Source organism: Coccinella septempunctata, chromosome 6 (assembly GCF_907165205.1).
Source record: "Coccinella septempunctata chromosome 6, icCocSept1.1, whole genome shotgun sequence".
Taxonomy (NCBI): Eukaryota; Metazoa; Arthropoda; class Insecta; order Coleoptera; family Coccinellidae; genus Coccinella; species Coccinella septempunctata.
The window spans coordinates 12,542,935-12,564,620 of record NC_058194.1 but is presented as its reverse complement, the minus strand read 5'-3'; the positions used below and the strand labels follow the sequence as shown (position 1 = coordinate 12,564,620).

Below are 21,686 nucleotides of genomic sequence, written 5' to 3'. Positions count from 1 at the left end.
GCAGAACTGCAGAGATCATTCATTGCTTTTTCTTTCGTAAATTGGTTTATAGTTGTAGCAAGTTATTCAAGTTACAAGCATTTAAGATAATGTCAAGTACTGATACTGCTGAGGAATCGCGTGTTGACTTAAGTCCTCCAAAAAAGAGACGTCTGAAACGACACTTCAGTGCCGAGATAAAAGATATGATTTTGAATACTTATAAAATTGAGATTATTCAAAATGCAGGAATGTGTTTAAAGGACGTAGAACTCCGAGTTGCAGAGAGTTGGCATTGGAGCTCGAAGTGTTAGGAGAATTATTTCCGAATACATAAATTCCGGTGTTCTATCACAGCCGGCAACAAATCAAAATCGGAACACCAAATGGGAGTCCTTATCAGATTTCGATAAAAATGTAATACGGCGAAAAGTTCACGAGTTTTTCTTCAGAAATGAACACCCGACTATAGAGAAAGTATTAAAAATAGTTAATGAAGACTCGAACTTGCCAAATTTTAAGAAGAGTACCTTCTCTATAATATTGGAAAAACTTAATTTCAAATATGGACGTCGCCAACGCAACAGTTTTTTAATGAACCGTGACGACATTAAATGTTGGAGAAGAAACTATCTCACGAAAATTAGGACCTTCCGTGATGAAAACAGGAAGATTTACTGCTTGGATGGAACTTGGGTAAATACCGGTCATACTAAATCCAAAGTGTGGACCGATGAAACAGTTACATCTTCTCGGCAAGCGTTACTTGCTGGATTATCTACTGGATTAAAAATCCGTCTGGGAAGGTCTTGAATTTTGAGTTTAACCCTTTGGTTTCATAAAGCTTGATCAGAGAATCAACGATCGAGTGACGGATGAACGTCAATTAGTTTTCAGTCGATAAGTTGGTCATAAGCATTCTGAATATCATTCTTTCACCAAATAATTATCTATACACGCCCATTTGATGATTCTCAACTGCTACTCCTCCAATATATGCGGAAATATGAAAGTTTCAATGATTTCCTTCGGGAAATCGAATGCCAAATCGTTGATCGAGCAATCAAAGTTTTGTGAAACTTGATGTAAGTACCTTTTTGGTGGAAAACAATTTCAACATTGTTTTTCAAATGAAGTGAATATATTTTTCCAGGCAAAGGGCAAAGAATTATAGTGTGTCATATTGGCAGTGACACTGGTTTTTTAACTGGAGGACTCTGGACTTTCCAATCCAAAAAAACTGGTGACTACCATGAAGAAATGGATGGTCAGTCATTCGAAAAGTGGTCGAGGGTATAGTTCCTAAATTGGAGGAAAATTCTATAGTAGTTTTAGATAATGCTCCTTACCATTCAAGGAAAATGGAAAAAATTCCTAATTCACAATTCAGAAAGAGTGATATCCAACAATGGTTGAGGGAGAAAAATATTGATTTCACCCCTGACCTCATAAAAGCGCAATAGTTGCAGATAGTCAGGCAGAACAAAGAAAACTTTGAAAAATACATTGTGGATGAAACCGCAAAGGCCCAAAATATTACTGTACTTAGATTACCGCCCTACCGCTGCGAACTGAACCCTATTGAATTGATTTGGGCCGATGTCAAGAATTTTGTGGCAGATAAAAACACCACATTTAAAATGGCTGACGTCCAAAATCTTTTTCAAGAGGCTCTCTCACGGGTTACTTCCGAAAGATGGAGAAAGTGCGTGAAACATGTCAAACAAAAAGTTGAGGTAGACATGTGGAAACTGGATAATATTATGGATGATATAACACCAGTCATCGTCAACTTAGAGGAAAGTTCTGCATCTTCTGACGACACTACGGGGTAGTCACTTTTACAAAAAAAATATTGTTACACATTTATATACATAGTATTTATTAAAGTGGGAACTTTAGATTAATTGTTCATTACTCAGACTCGTAGATAAGCATACACATTTTTCACCGAAACTGGAACACTCAAAAAGTTTTAAAATATAACGCTCTCGGAATTCAATTTATTAGTACACCTCTGCGTTATCACGTTCTTGACGCGTGATCACTTCATGCTGCAATGTTTACCGCTGGCCTCTTGGATTTGGATATACTATAGTGGCCAGGACCTACATCAGAAACCATTCCCGAGGTGCAAGTGACCGTGAGGGTCGGTAAGTTCAGCCTCTCACCAAAAATACAGTCCACAAACATCGAAAAAATATACATTTTTAACTCACTTGTCATATACAAAATTTTATCCCATTTTAATGAAAGTTCAAATAATGTATACTTTTAAGAGGAAATATATAATAATTCAAACTCATATCAGGATATCCCTTCGATCGATGGTTGCTATGGCACTATGTAATTAATTGTTCACAGTGTCAATGAGAGTCAAAAATCTTGATACGTGTTTCGAAAAATGTTGAGCGGTGACAACGAGGTTGTAGGTCCCGAGAGCGTTATAGAGAAAGCAAATGAGGCAGCAGAAGCAGTTATTCCATTGAAATCAAAAACTTTGTACGAAAAGGAATATACGGCATTTTCTTCCTGGAGAAATAATAAGAAAGCCAAAGGTGTCAACGAAAAAATCATTTTGGCTTATATTTCCAAAAGGTCCAAGAAAGTTAAGTCGTAGTCTTCATGGTCCTACTATTCGCAACTCAAAAAAAAATGTAGGCTCTGAGAGAAAAAATAGACATCGGCAGATTTTACGAAGTCACTGCCTTTTTGAAGCAACATTCCAGAGGATACGTAGCAAAGAAGTCGAAAGTGTTCACAAGAGAGGAGTTAGAATATTTTTTATATTGCCGCTCCTGATGAGCAATATTTATTGATAGAGGTAGTTTTTATTATGGGTGTTGCTGCAGGGTGTAGAACTGGCGAGCTGGTAAATATGACCGTAGATGATGTGGAAGATCGGGGCAGCGTATTGGTTATTCAGATTCCTGATACGAAAACCCATAAGAAAGGAGTTTTCACTGTGGTCAATGTTAGTAATAAGGTTTCTGCACTTGATTTACCTATTCCGCAAGTATAAGAACTTGAGGCCAAACAAAGTTGATCACAAGCGACTATTTCTTAATTATAAAAACGAAAAATGTACTGTCCAGCCTGTAGGTGTGAACTCATTTTCTAAAATGCCCGCTACAATTGCAGATTATTTGGGTCTTTCTGATGCTGAACAATATACAGGGCACAGTTTCAGGCGATCTTCTGAAACCCTACTCGCAAATTCTGGGGCAGATTTGACAGTTTTGAAGAGACATGGTGGATGGCGCTCCAGTTCTGTTGCATAAGGATATATTGAGGATTCATTACAGAACAAAATCAATATTTCTGAACAAATACTTGGTGAGGTGACTAAAATCGGAGTTGCTAATGCAGAAGTGGATATTCCAGCTGGGCCTGAGAGTTCCACAAACACATGTGCTATTACAACTGAGCGTGTTTCTTTTGAAGGAGGTGAAGGTTTTCAATTTAATTTTTAAAATCTTCATAATTGAAATTTCTACTTCAATGAAAGACATGACTGTTAAATGGAATTTTTGATGAAGTTATAATAAACTTACTTTGAAATGAGTCTTACCTGCATTTTGTATGGAAAGAATAATTTCCAGACAGTGAGTGAACAATATTTTATTTCACAATTAAGTCAATTAAAAAAAATTTAATTCACTCGGTGGATAAACTTCAACTCACCCTTGTTACCATGGGTTGAATATTGTCGTCTTTAAACGTCAAAATGGGATAAAATAATAAATATTGAAGAAAATACATAGAATTGAATCGTAGCTGCGTAGGTCTAAAAATACTTCACGGAGGAAGTTTAAAGTCGAAAACCTCAACATGTGAATTTTTTCCAACAAATTGTGATTCTTCAGGAACGTCTCATTTAGACCATCCACAGTCTAACACACTGTATAGAGTAATCCTTTTGGAATAACGTTTTCATAGTATTTCTTTTTGTCGGTTGAGCCCTGGAATTAAAATCATTCTATATGTTTGGAAAAACTTCCATTACACGTAGATACACAGCCTATTGGCACCCTATACCAGAAATTCCAGCTTTCTAGCATTCCAAATGAAGAAGTGATGAATATTCAATCGAAGCTAATATTTACGAACAAAAGAGTATATCAACCAATTGCTCGAAAAACCCTGTAGAAGAAGGTTTGAGGCAAAAACAATCAGGAAAATACGGCGAATCGAGAAATGGCATAATATGCAGCTTGTCCCTTCTGAAATATCAAAGTATTAGTTGCTACTTGGTACCGAATATCCGTGTTGCCGCTTATAAGCGGCAACACCACAGCACTGCAAATATTTCAGGTTTATAGCTGCTCAGGTTTATAGAGCAGTGGTTTTTACCAAATTTTCAATGAAATCGTTCTTTTCGTTCTACGCAAGCATCATATCTGTACATCCAGGAACAAAGAAGTGTGAGTGATTTTATTCTGACATCGGAATGTGTAATTATTCGCGTTAATCCTGTCGATTATTAGGTACCATTGTGGAAGTAATAAGCCTCGAAACCAGATATGAATATATTAAATCTCTGTATTATCCTTATAAATTGTTAGATATTCACTTCGGAAAGGAGGGTTGATGAGGTGAAGCGGCAGAGTTTTAAGGTTTGTCCATGTGATACTTGGATTGGTTCATCTGAAATAATTAATATTTCCTGAAAGTTCTCATTGAAGTGTACGTGATTCATCCTGACATAACTGATACCAATGTTAGATCCATTGTCTTGAGCGAGCTTTTATTACTCAGTGACTTATTTCATTTGATACTCGAATAAATTTCTTTATCCCTTTCGTTTCCTCTCTAATTAGCAGTGAATTCTGCTCTGAAGCATCATTGAAAAGAACATTCTTGTTGGTTAAGATCCCCAGACTCATTCTTTCACGGTACATTATTATGAAGCCTACCTAACAAGGTCATTTCTGAGCAGAGCATTGAATTCCCTTCAGTAGAACCCACCCATCTGAATAATGCAAGCACTAACGTTACAAATTTCTGTTAATTATGCATAACCCCATTCAGCATACAAGGCGTTTGGGTAATCCCTTTGTAAGGGGACATAGTGATTCGAAATTCTACAACATTCCGATATTACTAGGGCAGCAGTTCGTTCCTGTTATTAATAATTTGCATTGATAATTTGCGGATTCATTAGAATCGAGCCAATTATCTCGTGAAATTTATGGTTCAATCCGATGAACAGTGGAAGGTAGTTCTATAAGGAACAATTTGTATACATTGATGCCAAGCAAATTGAATCAATGTGTTGAATTCCTCTTCTCATATAGACACAAATGATAATTCAATAGTCTTTGCATGTATTGAATTCCAGCATATTGCTTCAATTCTTTCAAACTCATTTGTGTTCGGATATATACCTAATATAAGATAATTTCAGAACTTCTTGACTTTGAAAAGCGATAGGAACAGTGTCCTTATTGACAAGTCACCTTTCAAGACCTGCCAAATAACTGATTCCACAGTACGCAGCTTTAGGGAAGGCGCTCACCAAAGTAGCGTAGCAATGACATGGCACATACATGACAAAAGCGATGCAATTGAATGATGGAGCTATCGGACACTTGGATCATATCCATCCAAGCGGGATCATTTTGTGGTTCATGAATAATATTCTTTCTTCAGTTATTTTCCAGCTTTAGGTATACCGTAGTAGGCATCGAACCATTGTATAAAGAACAATATACAATCATCGAACCTTTGACCACTTTTGTTTATTTTATCCATAAATGTTCTACTTGAATAATTGATCTTTTGTGAAGGTTTTGTTTCGCTGATAAGACGTAAAGTTGTTTTCTATTATAAGGAACATCCATGATTATATCAATTTTCAGTTACATTTAATGCTATATGTAAAATTGGTTCAAAAACAACTTATTTGATCTCAATACCGAAAAATTAGAAATTGTGATCTATTCCAGGAAAACTGAAATTTGCTTTTAATTCATTTATTTTATTTATTACTATTCATTTATTCATTTAAGTAAGATTATAGAAAGGAAATCTACAATAAAAAATAATACAATAATTTAACTTCGTGTACAATTCGTAACTAAACTAGACAAACAATAAGCACCGTAATAAGCAAAGCGGAGCATGAGCTGAAAAAAATCTCACACTCGGCGATAAAAAAAGAAAAAAATTACAACCAAGAATAGCCCTTTTCACATCAGATGGGTTGCAATGAAATATATCAATAATACTCTGATAGGACATGTAATGACTACACATTCTATACAGAGGCGACAAAGTATCTCTAGATATATATGATATACAGGGTGTATTTGAAGGTTAAATTTTTTTAAACGAAGGTAGAACTGATCAAAATATAACATTCCACCAAAAATTACCCCTACAAAACTTTCAGAATGACAAAGTTGAAAAAGAAAATTGGAAAGGATTGCTGAAAAAGTTCCAAATACGATCCTAGATCATTTGTTATCTAAAATAAGCAATGGGAAAAAATTTGTCTCGTGATGACTGACAACCATATGGTTTCGTTTAGAATATTGGCTGGATTTTTACGTGGGAATGAAAATGAAAACTGAGGATTTCCGAATTTTTCTAATTATTTAGTAACTTGAATGATTTCATGGAATGGTTCATTTCGATATCAACGGACAGAAAAATTCTTAGGACCAAGTGTAAAAAAATTGAATATTGATCAAAGTCTCACCAAAAAATTTGTCTAAATCATTCACAAATTTTTCCACAATGGTCATCACAATATTCTTATTTTTCAAACCCTCTAAAAATCGTCGTGAAAATGAGATGAAATAGTGTAACAATATAATAGTACTTCCACACTCTTCTTTTCACCCTAAATTGCGCGATTCAACAATTATAGATAGAATCGGAAGTACTGAACCATTCATGTTTATGTTCTGTTTCTTTTTTCCGATGCCGGAGTCACCTTCCACAGTTCCATACTTGAAATTTAATGAAATTTTGCCGAATTTCTAGGGGTTATAGTTGCCACCTTGAATATTCTTATTGAAAACTTTGTGAAATTATTTATTTTGATGACTTATACCTTGTGTCAAAAAAAAGCCTCACCTTTGAAAACACCTTGTATGTGAATATGTATACCACGGAAGGAAGCTTGGCAGATGTGATGCATTTGATGCATTACATTTCAAAGGTGGTGTTAGATACTTCCAAGAGATATGGATTTATCGTAAGAAACTAAAGAGGTTCGAATGAGATAAATTAATTTGAACTGAAGAGAAACTTAAGAATATTCGAAGGCAACTCACTCAATTCTCTTTTTTTCAAGACCTATGGAAAATGAGTATACTCAATTCATAGTTGCGGCAATATATATTTGTTGATCTGTTGGACAACAAAGCTATCGATAATAAAATTGTAGTGTTTCATTTGCTATATAACAAACCTAAAATTTCAAACGCTGCATAAATTTGCTTAAGATTCTCAAATAATAGACTGCCTCAGAAAAAAGAAAACGATAAACGAAAATTTCGCCAACATTTTTTAATCGCATGTTCCGATAAATCTTGAAGGAATGTGATAACCACCTATGGAGGTGATGCTCACCTTTAACGTGGCCTCCATATGCATCATGCTCGTCATATTGTTTTCAACTATTATTTTCAATTCGCCTGCACTATAAAATATCTTGCTCTCATGGTCTCAACTTGCGTAAAGAATGTGGTATGTGGTTCTAAGTTTCAGTATATTTTGTCAATTACCTCTTTCGCTATGAAAATCATTGAATTCCCATTAATTTTAATTCGCCTGGTAGATTTCTGAGAGAATCAACAAAATGAATTCTACAGTAAATCCCAGTCCTACACTACATCTGGTTAGAGTATGTACCTATAGTTACTTCCTGGACTACAGTATTCCTGTGCGTACCCATCATAGGTCCATTTTTCGTCGATGGCAACATAAATGCTGCATAATATCTAGTACTTTCAGAGAATCAAATTAGTCTGACAGTTCGATAGCTACCAATTCATTTCGATGATTTCTGATTTCAACAGGACGCAAAAGAGTATTCACAAAATATTTCAGGACGACTTTTCGGACCGTGTCGTCATTTCTACAAATGGCACGATCAAATAGCCCTTCAGATCATTAGATTCATCAGCCAATGATTTTTTTTTGGCGATATCAGAATTTGGATTTGGGTACCTACTCATTTTCACAGAAGGAATTTATTTGTGCCAGTCATTGTGGCAATTAAATTCCTCGCATACAATGGGATGAGTATTTAGTATTTATCTTCAACTTATATGGTTTAAAAACGTCAGTTTGGATTGCGACTAATTCGATCGGACTGATCCAAGAAGATATAGGTAGCAATGGGGGCACAATCCACCAATTCGTCGGAAAGCTGATGACGTAGATGGAGGCTTATGTCGAAGCCAATTGACAAAACTGATGTCGTTAGCATTCGTAGTAGATTATCTGGACGGAACTTAATAAGGATTATTAACTTCAGTGCGTGAATGAAATTTTTACATTATCTAAGATGCTTTTTTCTTCAGTTGTTCATTATGACGTTGGTCTTAGTCTAGCAAACCAACTTATAAAACTGTAAAATTCGTCCCTGAGCCATTTAATAATTTTTAAATACTTTACACATCTATATTGATGTCAATAATGACTGTACAATTTCATTTCTTTCATAATGTTCATAACGGATACTTTCCTTCTAAATCTCTAGTCGGCACAATTCTTTAAGAAGTTCATTTTCTATTCCATTTTATGATTTTTCATATTACGTGTATGTATGTTGGTAAATTTCAGAAAACTTACCTGCAGAAAAGGCACAAGCTTGTATTCTGAAGTACTTAGGAAATAATAGCTTTTTGTCTCTCTCCGATTCTTGAAAATTCGTGTGAATTATAAACAGGATAAAGGACATCATGGTAGCTACACAGCGAGGCTAACGCCAATCTGCATGGAAGATTGAAGTTGGCGAACATTCGTATAAACATTTTTCTTTTCATACAGACCATTTCTACTTATTCTCATTACACCTGAGGTGACGATCAGATAATACCTCGGGAGGTTATTTGATTACCTGAATGTAAAGACGAAATATTTTCTCCGTCATATACATATTTTTTTCGTGGCTTATCAGAAACGTCTCGTGCCAAGCATATTAAATTATATTTTGAATACCTCCGTTGTGGATGGACACATTATATCGTAAAATTGCGAATTCTACTTACTGGCTTCACTAGCACTGGGCTCTCCTTCAGCCTCGACAATGCTGCCACTCTGTCGTGGAGAATTCGGTAAATCTGTAAAATAATTTCTTTCATTATATGTAAGCACATTGAAAGAGTGGAGGCATAGTCTAAGGACTCATACAATGTTGTCCGTATAAGTGGCGTCGTTGTTTTCGCTGGAAGGGATTTAAAGTGCCTACAGGAATTCGGTATTTCATTCTAACAGTTCACAAGTTCTTTACTTGAACAGTGTCCTACCGGTCTGGAACATTAAAAAAATCTATATGGCTATCACGGAAAGTTTCCCTTTTTTCCGACCACCTGTTTCTGCATTAGAGCAGAAAGTTCCACCGCATTCTAACAGAGGGCGCGCAAAATCATTGGAGTGAATCAGCCCATTTTCTCTGTATTTGGAGAGCTATTCTCTATTCTTGAGGGAGATACACATTGCATATTATGTTGAATAAAAAATTTCGTTAGCAACGTGTGGAATGAATGATAATTACTTAATACTCTTAAACGGAATTAAGCGAAATATATCTTACTCAACAGACTTCCAGCACATATTATGTTTCAATAAAATGGTCCGAGTTTCAATAAAATGGTACCGAGTTTTATAGTCGATTCAACTGTAAAAAGACTAAGCCTGTCTAAAATTTTTAAAGGAACGCTCAATAAACTAATGGTCGATATATTCTAGAATTCTTTAAACGTTTGGAAATTCCTATGACTTTTGCTCTCATTTTTCGGAATTCAGCCGGAAAATAACCAAGACAAGGCTTTTTTTGCCTCAATACTTGATGAACTCAGGAAAAAATTCCGTCCAAACCTGCGGCTTCCGATATTTAGTGGATTTAATTTCTGATTTTAATCAACCCATATTGAACGTATTAAAGATGACAGGGGTCCTAAAATTGTAATATTTGTGCTTCATATCTCTAATAAGAAACAACAATATGTCGACGAGCAATGAATTGAGGATTGATTTTGGAAGATGATATCGCTAGAGGAGTAGCCTCACCTAGTTTCTTCAAAACAACGTCATTTAGAACTGGCAGAAAATCGTCATTTGGAAGTAAAGTTTGAAGTTATGTGTCAGTTCAAACTGACAATTATAATATTTTCTTGCATGTCCGCTCAACGCTCTCGTAGCACACAGGTAGGTCAATAAATTATTATTAAATCTTTGGTTTGATTTTAGGTACCTATTTTATTTTATCAAGTACAAAATAACTAGGAATATTCAAATTGCAGAGTTTCAGAATAGAATGTTTCGGAAATATTAATTTGAAAACATTTTTTTGTGATTCATAATTGAGGAGCTGTATATTTTTGGGTAGAAACTATGACCATCAGGCCATGGTTAGATACGATAATTTGTGTGACGAAATCGCTCGCACAAATAAACCTTTATCCTTCAATGAGGGTTAGTTCGAGTTGTTTCGTCATACAAATACGAAAAGAATTTGCCTCTGAAGAAATCGCTCAGTCTCAATTCCAAATTAAATATATTCTTAAGGATTTTTGCCTGATGGAGTCCAGTGGTTGAATCGGACCTGCATTTCTAAATTGTGCTTGAGGGAGGAATCATATGGGTAGACTAAATACTTCAAACAGTGGAATACAGAGGCAGAAATCCATAAGAATAGGACTTATATGGGAGAACTCCTTAAGCCACTTCTGTATTCTAAAAGATCCCAAATAATGAAAGAACGATTTTTATGTGTTCTTTTCATATTTGAATTCAGCTCGACGTCCTTCTGTCCTTTCTTTGATCGAAAGATATAACTCCGATTCGCAGAATGAGGACTAACAAACTGACTCACGTGCATAATATGAGTGGGAATTCTCTGCAGAGTTGACGGGGGTCGAAAACGTTTTCAAATTGTTCATGTAAATAAGGCACAGTCTATCCTATCTTGCGAGAACTTGGATAATACTGTGTGTGGTCTTAGATTTCCGAAACAAACATTATCAGGAACACCCAAGGCTGCTAGATTATATGACTTCTGAATATTCATTTCATTAAACAGAATTCGAACCCTTATATCTCATTGTTCTATTTCCTTGGCTTGTTTGTATTGGAAATGAAGATTAAATTCTTGGTTTTACTCGAGGTTTCTCGGAATATATGTAGTAAGGTATTATTTTATTGTACTGGAATAGCAAACAAGGTCTTGTCAAAACGATCGAGTTAATAATTCTCTGGAATCAGGATCGGTCCTATGTTGAAGAAGAGTGATCAGGAAAATCACATAATGAAACATTTTATTACTTATATTGTTCAATTTCATTATCATTTTTCTTTCATAATTTTCATTCATACAAATATATAGGTATTACATAATCCCACTTAATCCTACCAACAAAATAGAACGCTGTCTGTTCATCGAACTTGTAGGGCTCACAAATTACATATTATGTCATTATTCCTCTGATTTCATTTCACTTTCCTTTAAGGTTCTATATGGTTAGAAGGAAGCCTTAGCTCTTCCTAACGCCTAGTGCCTTATATTATATATGTGTATATTTTTTTTTTGATATAATCTCAGTCTTAGTATATATGAATCTATTGTTATTCAGTCTATTCCCTGAATAACAGTAAATTCATATGTGTATATATATATTATCGATATTTTAAATATGAGAATCGGCCTCAATTTATTCTAGTTAATGATTCTGGGTTCAGCCTCGAATAACAAAAACCCCCGGTGAGCATCAAAATAGTTCATATTCAACGACATGGGATTCGTAATACATTCTACCGACAGGAATCGAAATCGGTCTGTAGGGCAACCATTCAGTAATCAGTATACATCCTCCTCATAACACTCGATGCATGGTGCAACGTAATACCGCTTTTCAGAGGCAAGCCTTTAGAAGTCAGTGGTCAAATAATTATGTTTACTTTTGGATTTATCGAATTCTAGAAATGGTCGTGAAATTCCCATGTCTCATTCGCGAAGAGTAAACTGAACATTATTAAGTTTTCCGATGAATGATGATGAGACCTATGAGTACGAATTCAGGTGATTTTTGACAGGTTTCTAGGTCGACAAATTATTCCGAAAACCAGGTTTTGGAAAAAAGGCCAACTAGTTTCGACTTTATTATAAAATCTTCATCAGGGCTCTGAAATGGTACAACAAAACTACAATAATTTCGGATGTTCGAAACTCACAATTAAAGATCGAAACCTCATTTAAAAAAAAAACACCCTCAAAATACATACACACACATATACTATTATAAATGAGGAAAAGGGTTCGGAAAAATTGTGAGAACTTTTAACTTACATTTTCACCTTTTGTGGTTCTGTTGTCATAAATTTCGATGTCATAAATTAAAATTAAAGAGAATAAATTACTGCTCGCATCTAAATCTTTGAAAAGACTGATGTGATGATGTTAAATTATCAAGTTAGATGTTTCTGGAGTATGCGCGGACAATTATGGCAATTTACACACTCGGGTTGGACAACAAACTTCTATTTATTCTTTATTTTTCCAATTAAATAATAATATGCGGTATTTAACCTTTCTATATCGTTTCTTTTGTTAATGGAATTTTCGTCTTGTTTTATGGATATCATTTCATCTAATAACCGTTTTTTTAAATTTGTTTGCCTACCCAGTATTTTTACTGACCCAGGATCGAAATTAAAGGAATGAAGAAGACTTCCTACATGCTCCGCAAGTGCCGTATTATTTTCCTTTTTGTTTTTCAAAGGATTAAGGATGTTGAGTGAGTCTCTTTTGTGTTCTGAAATTCTGTCCTTAAGGTAGCGACTAGTTTGACCAATATATGTGGCTGGACAGTCGTTACAAGATATTTTATATACCATGTTACTTATTAATTCTTTGGGAGTTGCACTTTTGGTTTTTGTGAAAAATTGTTTTATAGTATTTGAATTTGATGGTATAGGTGGACTGTATTATAGATTTGTTGAGCACTGATTTTAAACTTATTTATTTACAGAAAAGCAAGAAATTTTATAGATATTGATACATATGTGAATATATCGTCACGCTTGTGGTGGTGTTGCGTGGGTGAATGTTGGTGAGTGTTTACTCTTGACGACTGACTCTGGTATTTATGTCTTTTCGTTGGATCTGATCTTTTTCCATCATCAAGTCGTATTGGGGCGGGAAATACCATGGTTGTTGCTAGGGGACGAAAGATCTCTGGAGCGGCGGGAACATCCTCCCCACCTTGAAAGGACCCTCTTTCAAACATCTAGAGGGAGAGGACAGATTTTCTGGAACCCTCGCTTGACCACTCCGGAGGAAGTCTTTATAGTGGCCACTCTACAAACTCCGTCGGGACCTGGGTGTAGATGGGTAATTCGTCCTAGCTGCCACTGGGTTGGCAGGGTATGGTCATCTTTCAATAGAACCAAAGCGTTTTCCTTTAGTTCGCCTTGGGTTTTTCTCCATCTTTGGCGAAGTTGCAGCTCGGAAATGTACTCTGTCTTCCAGCGTCGCCAGAAATGTTGGGTCATTTGTTGGACTAGTTGGAATCGGTCTAGTCTATTGATTTTGACATCAGTGACATCCTCGTCTGGGGCAGCAATTAGTGGCCTGCCAATTATGAAGTGAGCAGGAGTCAAAGGAGTTAGGTCATTTGGATCTGAACTAAGGGGAGATAGTGGACAAGAATTTAAAATTGCCTCCACTTGACACAACAAAGTGGATAATTCCTCGAACGAAAGAGGTGTTTTGGATATTACTCTTCTAATATGGTGTTTGAAACCTTTGGCTCCGGCTTCCCTGAGTCCACCAAAATGTGGCGAATAGGGCGGTATGAATTGCCAATCAATATATTGTTCAGATGAGAATCTTTTGATATTGTTGATGCTAGAAGGCATTACTCTGGCGTTGGGTAAATCGCTCATTAAATTCATTGAACTTACAACCTTACGTGTGAGGCGTGATAGTAGTACTGCGCCGCAAAGCTCTAATCTTGGTATGCTGACAGTTTTTATTGGTGCCACTTTGGATTTAGCACAAAGCAATGAGACACGTATATTGCCATCTTTGTCCAAACTACGTAAATAGACGCACGCGCCGTAGGCCCTCTCTGATGAATCGCAAAACCCGTGTAGTTCGACCCTTATACAATTTTGTATTATAGCGTGCCGCGATATAGACAGGTTATTCAGTATAGGCAATTCGTGCTGAAAGGTGAGCCAAGTGCATTTTATAGATTCTGGAATAGGATCGTCCCAAGACGTCTTAGTTGACCACAATTCTTGCAATAGAATTTTGGCTAATATTATGCAAGGACTTAGTAATCCTAGCGGATCAAATATTTTTGACACAATGGACAAGATGGATCTCTTTGTGAAATCTTGATGCTCATGACTGATATTGATATTGTACATCAAGTTATCGTTTTGACATGACCAAGTCAAACCTAATGTTTTTGTCTTATCATTTTTAGAAAATTCGAGATTATCGCGAGCTAGGTCAGATTGAACAATATTGTGTAGAACTTCGGATGAGTTGGAGTACCATTTTCGGAGCTCGAAACAAGCCTGTCAAAACATCGGAAACCTCGCGACATATTCGCTGCGCATCTGGAAGAGAATCCGCACCTGTGAGCAAGTCATCTACGTAAAAATCTTGCTTGATTATGCGAGCTATGTCTGGTTTGATATCTTGAATATCTTGGGCTAATGCGAATAAGCATCTTATGGCGAGAAAACTGGCCGAAGCTTGACCGTAGGTGACGGTATTGAGCTCGTATGTACATAGCTTCTTTGAAGGGTTATCGCGCCATAGTATCCGCTGTAGTGGTCGCTGTATTGGGTTGACCAAAACCTGGCGATACATTTTTCGCTATATCGGCGGATATGACATATTGATATTGACGAAACCTCAATATTATGGAGAATAACTCATTTTGTAGAACCGGCCCTATAGCTTGAATATTGTTCAGAGATATACCGTTACTAGTCGGAGCCGAAGCATCAAATACTACTCGCAGCTTTGTGGTTAGACTTGACTCTTTTAGCACGCCGTGATGAGGCATATAGTATTCTTGATCAATGGTTGGGCTGTCTACTATTGTCATATGGTTTAAATTGATGTATTCGTGCATAAATTCTCTATACATAGTTCCTAGCCTTTCGTTTCTTAGTAAACGCTTTTCTAAGGCTAGAAAACGAAGCTTTGCCTGAGACCTTGATTCTCCCAGAACTGAAGGTTCTTGCTTGAGCGGCAAATTGACTACAAACCGTCCATCGGGATTTCTTGTCGTAGTTTCCGCGAATAACCTTTCACATAAAAGTTCATCTGGGGAAAGAATCTTCTCATTGGACAATTCCTCTATTTCCCAAAATTTTGTGAGCGCTTGAAGTAGTTCTCGATTTGAGCTTAGATTACATGAAGCAGTTTTTGGGTTAACTATACCGAGTGGTCCGGATACGATCCATCCTAGCTTAGTTTCTTGTAAGTAGGGACCGCGTTTGCCTAAGACGATTTTATTGTTATCTAGGAGCTGCCAAAACAGATCTGCACCGATCAACATATCGACAGGACCGGGCTTATGGAATTCTGGATCGGCTAATACTACGTGAGAAGGAATTTTAAGAACTTTAGAATTTATTGCAATACTAGGCATTTGACTAGTTATCTCTGGTAGGATATAGCAAATTAAATTTGTAGAAAATCTATTGACTTGGGACTTGAGTTCGATATTGCATTTAGTTTTTACGGATGAAATGTTGTTTGCTATGCCGTATATCTCAAGATTGCTGGATTGGCCAATAACGTTCAACTTTCTTCGCAGGCGTTCCGTAATGAAAGATGTTTGAGAACCGCAATCCAGAAGGGCTCTTACCGAATGCCATTTGCCAAAATTGTCCGATATTGATACTCGAGCAGTTGACAGTATTGTTTGCCCTGTTGAACATTGGGGCACGCCACTGCTAAGAACATTCGCGCTGGACGGCTCGTTATCGTTCTCGTTCGATTGCACTCTTCTAATACTATCGTCATGTAAAAGAGAGTTATGGCGAGACCTGCATTTTTTACATGGCCCTATTTTACACTTGCTTATAGGATGCCCTTCTCGCAGACAGTTAGCGCATATAGAAGGATTTTCTCTGACGTATTTGTTCCTTTCTATTATTGTCAAATTTAAAAATTTATTGCATTTATATATTGAATGATTTCCCTGACAAAAGGTACACGTATAGTGGTTGGAAACTAAAACTCTAGACGTTTCCTTTCTTGCACTACGCATAAAATCTTTACCTGGCCTATTGGATTTTCTATCGCGGGATTGATTGCTCTTATAATCTAATGAATCCACAAAATTCGCACGCTCGCGTAAAAAACTTAAAAATTCGTCTATATCTGGCGATTCCGTTTTGTTTCGCTGGTGCCGCTCCCAATCACATAGTGAAGCGTTATCGACTTTCTGTGATATCCAGAAAATTAATAAGCAATCCCAATTTTCGACTGATTGTCCTAACTGCTCAATAGCGCCTAAATGTCGAGAAATATTGTCAGCTAATTGCTGTAATTTATCGCAGGAACCCTTGTGAATAGGTTCAAAAAATAGCAATGCACCTAAATGGTCGTGCAATAACTTTTTTGTATTGTTGAATCTTTCGCATAAAGTACTCCACGCTACTGTATAGTTATCTGCAGTATGTTGAATTTTCTTTATTGATGCCGCAGCAGTGCCTTCTAGCGCACCCCGTAGGTAGAAAAACTTCTGTACTGATGTGAGAGATTCGTTTTCATGAATCAAACTTTTGAAAGTATCTCTGAATTCTAGCCAATCTTCAAAGTTGCCGTTAAATTTAGGTAATAGAATATCTGGCAACTTTATTCCTACTGATTCGGATTTATAGGAAGACTGAACATTTAATTGAGGACTGGGAAACTCATATCGTTTCAAAAATAGCTTGGCTTTATTAGTTAAGTCGTAGAATTTTTCTTCGAAAGCCTCTCTCTTCTCTGATTGCTCAGGTAATGCAGTTAACGCACATGTCATTTCAATCTCGTTTTGGACATTATTGAAATTGTTATGGATGTCCAAAGTATTTTTCAACCTATCCTTGAATATAGCGATTTCAAGATCGGTTAAATTTTGTTTGCTTATTGCTTGATCAAGGTGCTTCTGAAATGAAGTTAACGTACCGTCAATCAGAGCTCGCTTTCTTTCTAATGCGACTAATTCTGCCATTATAGAAATATTGATTTTAAATAGAAATATAGAAAAAAGACGAAATAGAGGCAATTTTATAGGGATTAGGCAGGTATATGAAAAGGAAAGGGCTCACTCAGAATATGGACCTGCTAAACCTTGCTCGTCTCTAGGGATTATAAGTGCTGGAGTGGCGGCTTCGGGACGTCTCTTTGGTTGGACGATTGCCCTGCTTTCAAAATCCAGACACAGGCACTTGACTTGGCGTCGCACAATTCTCGGCTGTATCGTATTCACGTATGGAAATTATTGTAATTCCTTGATTTTCTTGAGTATCCGCTCGATGGACCATGAATTTGATGGTATAGGTGGACTGTATTATAGATTTGTTGAGCACTGATTTTAAACTTATTTATTTACAGAAAAGCAAGAAATTTTATAGATATTGATACATATGTGAATATATCGTCACGCTTGTGGTGGTGTTGCGTGGGTGAATGTTGGTGAGTGTTTACTCTTGACGACTGACTCTGGTATTTATGTCTTTTCGTTGGATCTGATCTTTTTCCATCATCAAGTCGTATTGGGGCGGGAAATACCATGGTTGTTGCTAGGGGACGAAAGATCTCTGGAGCGGCGGGAACAGTATTGTCAGATTTGAAGGCAATATTTACGTTTAATCTGGTGAATATATTTTTAATTTGCTCTCCTAAATTTTCAACGTAAGTTAAACTGAAATATTTTTGGTTTTCTTTTTCTTCCTGTGGTCTGTGGTGCTCAGGTTCACTTTTGTTCAGAATTTTTTTTATGAATTTTGTAGGATAGTTATTTTTTTCTAGAATTGTTTGTATTTTAACGATGTTTTTTTCGTGAAATTCATTATCAGAAAGTTTGAGAGCTCTATGTTTCAAATTATTAATTATGTTAATTTTTTGTGCCATATGGTGTTTTGAATTAAAATTGAGTATTCTCCCGGAAAACGTTGGTTTTTGGTACCAATCTGTAATTATTCTATTATCTCGTCTGATCAATAAAGTATCTAGAAAAGGTAGTGAGTTATTATGTGATTCTATTTCAATAGTGAATTTCAAGCGGGGAGGAATGCTATTGAATGCTGCTAAGATTTCATCCTTTTTATCGAAAGGTATTGACGTGATAATGTCATCAACATATCTTTTAAAAAATGGTATCCCAAAACTCAACTTATCAATAGCTAAATTCTGAACTTCCAGCATTACTATGTCAGATGTCAATATTTACTCAGCTTGGGAGATAAATTTAATTTGCCGTATTCAAGTCCAACACAACCTTTGAAAGAAATAATTATTGATATAGAATATATCCTTTCAACATGTAATGATGAAGATAGCACCAACTTAGCACGCAGTTCCTTGATTAATTCCATCACCAATTTTATTAGGTCAAAAAACCAAGAAACCGACAAGTTAAATAACATATTGCGGAAGTGGATTAGGGAAACAAAACAATTTCTTAAAACCAACGAAAATATCATTATAACGAAAGCTGATAAAAGTAAAACAACAGTTGCCATATTCAGAGAAGAATACGACCAAAAAGCTTTAAATATTTTGGATGATAACACAACTTACTGCCAAATTAATGAAGATCCAACCAAAAATGTTCAGTCTGAATTGAATAAAATTGTAACTAAATTATACAAGGAAAAAAAGATCGGAGAGAGCACTTACAAACTCTTAAAATGCACTAATGGTCTATGTCCAAGGATATACTTCTTACCTAAAATCCATAAATTAAATAACCCTTTAAGACCAATTGTCTCATACATCGGAAGCCCCTTATATAACCTTAGTAAATATTTAGCCCAACTTCTAAACCATGCCTTTGAGAAAGATGATAGATACACTAGAAATTCCTTTGAGTTAGTTGAATATTTAAAAACAGTTACAATTCCGGACCGATACATACTAATTTCACTAGATGTAGTCTCACTCTATACAAATGTTCCACTTGACTTGGCGATAACAATAATCGAAAAAAAATGGGGGAAAATTGAGCCTCATACAACTTTATCAGTTGAAGAATTTTTACAACTGTTCACGTTTTGCATCGAAAATAGTTATTTTATGTTTAATGATGCATTTTTCAGGCAAATATTTGGATTGGGTATGGGAAATAATCTGGCACCGGTAACATCTGACATAGTAATGGTGGAAGTTCAGAATTTAGCTATTGATAAGTTGAGTTTTGGGATACCATTTTTTAAAAGATATGTTGATGACATTATCACGTCAATACCTTTCGATAAAAAGGATGAAATCTTAGCAGCATTCAATAGCATTCATCCCCGCTTGAAATTCACTATTGAAATAGAATCACATAATAACTCACTACCTTTTCTAGATACTTTATTGATCAGACGAGATAATAGAATAATTACAGATTGGTACCAAAAACCAACGTTTTCCGGGAGAATACTCAATTTTAATTCAAAACACCATATGGCACAAAAAATTAACATAATTAATAATTTGAAACATAGAGCTCTCAAACTTTCTGATAATGAATTTCACGAAAAAAACATCGTTAAAATACAAACAATTCTAGAAAAAAATAACTATCCTACAAAATTCATAAAAAAAATTCTGAACAAAAGTGAACCTGAGCACCACAGACCACAGGAAGAAAAAGAAAACCAAAAATATTTCAGTTTAACTTACGTTGAAAATTTAGGAGAGCAAATTAAAAATATATTCACCAGATTAAACGTAAATATTGCCTTCAAATCTGACAATACTATAAAACAATTTTTCACAAAAACCAAAAGTGCAACTCCCAAAGAATTAATAAGTAACATGGTATATAAAATATCTTGTAACGACCACAGTCCAGCCACATATATTGGTCAAACTAGTCGCTACCTTAAGGACAGAATTTCAGAACACAAAAGAGACTCACTCAACATCCTTAATCCTTTGAAAAACAAAAAGGAAAATAATACGGCACTTGCGGAGCATGTAGGAAGTCTTCTTCATTCCTTTAATTTCGATCCTGGGTCAGTAAAAATACTGGGTAGGCAAACAAATTTAAAAAAACGGTTATTAGATGAAATGATATCCATAAAACAAGACGAAAATTCCATTAACAAAAGAAACGATATAGAAAGGTTAAATACCGCATATTATTATTTAATTGGAAAAATAAAGAATAAATAGAAGTTTGTTGTCCAACCCGAGTGTGTAAATTGCCATAATTGTCCGCGCATACTCCAGAAACATCTAACTTGATAATTTAACATCATCACATCAGTCTTTTCAAAGATTTAGATGCGAGCAGTAATTTATTCTCTTTAATTTTAATTTATGACATCGAAATTTATGACAACAGAACCACAAAAGGTGAAAATGTAAGTTAAAAGTTCTCACAATTTTTCCGAACCCTTTTCCTCATTTATAATAGTATATGTGTGTGTATATATTTTGAGGGTGTTTTTTTTTAAATAAGGTTTTGATCTTTAATTGTAAGTTTCGAACATCCGAAATTATTGTAGTTTTGTTGTACCATTTCAGAGCCCTGATGAAGATTTTATAATAAAGTCGAAACTAGTTGGCCTTTTTTCCAAAACCTGGTTTTCTGAATAATTCGTCGACCTAGAAACCTGTCAAAAATCACCTGAATTATTAAGTTTTCACTTTTCTGCAACTCAATGATTTATTTCGTTAGCAACATTTTTTGTGATCACGTGTTGTTTTTCGGCACAAAGCAATTTTCATAATGGACAAAATATACCATCAGGCTTCTTTTTCAACGTCGCTTTATTCTGCCAGATCTTTCATGAGTTCTCTTATGTCTAATACAACAAATATGCCTTCTTTTTTCTTGTCATCCCTAATAGAGTGGCCTTTGTTATGTATTGAATTATTCGTTATCTGAGAAACACCATATGTTCCAATGATGGTAATGTTCAATGAGACGGTAGTCAGGCCCGTCAGTTGTATATCAGATATCGAAAGAGAATTATATTGATGCCTAAATAAAACGCTAAAAATCCAAACGTAGTAATTATTTCAAGTATTGAAATTTCGGAGCCCATTAATGGAGGGGAGTATATCTTGGCCATAACTCTGATATAACTAGACCTCAGAGTATTACAACCCTCACAATAATAGAAATAACTGAAAGAGAATCGCCTGACTATGATAGATATCTTTACACTAAACTTATATCCCATCAGTCTGTGTCATTGAAACCCGTTCTGATTACTTGAGTTTTCACAATGTCACTGTGACGTGAAAATTATGTGTGTAAATTATTTACACATAATATGCAGTTGTTTGAGAA

At 35.5% G+C, this 21,686-nt stretch overlaps 2 protein-coding genes across 2 annotated transcripts in view; one reads left to right on the top strand and one right to left on the bottom strand.

Annotated features, from left to right (window-relative positions):
• The window catches only part of LOC123314933 (suppressor of lurcher protein 1), a 723,759-nt gene that overhangs the window by 182,755 nt on the left and 519,318 nt on the right, over positions 1-21,686 (bottom strand). Inside the window, exon 8 of the mRNA XM_044900400.1 lies at positions 9,207-9,278. Coding sequence (XP_044756335.1) covers positions 9,207-9,278 — 72 coding nt within the window. The remainder of the gene's footprint in view (positions 1-9,206; positions 9,279-21,686) is intronic.
• LOC123314935 lies at positions 19,433-21,023 on the top strand. The gene is made up of 2 exons (XM_044900405.1): positions 19,433-20,177; positions 20,277-21,023. Exons 1-2 carry the CDS (start codon positions 19,472-19,474, stop codon positions 20,558-20,560), a joined length of 990 nt encoding a protein of 329 aa, XP_044756340.1. The 5' UTR covers positions 19,433-19,471; the 3' UTR covers positions 20,561-21,023.

Coding starts and splice junctions, on each gene's coding strand:
- LOC123314935 (XM_044900405.1), top strand. CDS start 19,472: ATGTTTAATGATGCATTTTTCAGGCAAATATTTGGATTGGGTATGGGA. Junction 20,178..20,276: donor CACAAAAACCAAAAGTGCAA/CTCCCAAAGAAT, acceptor ACCTTAAGGACA/GAATTTCAGAACACAAAAGA.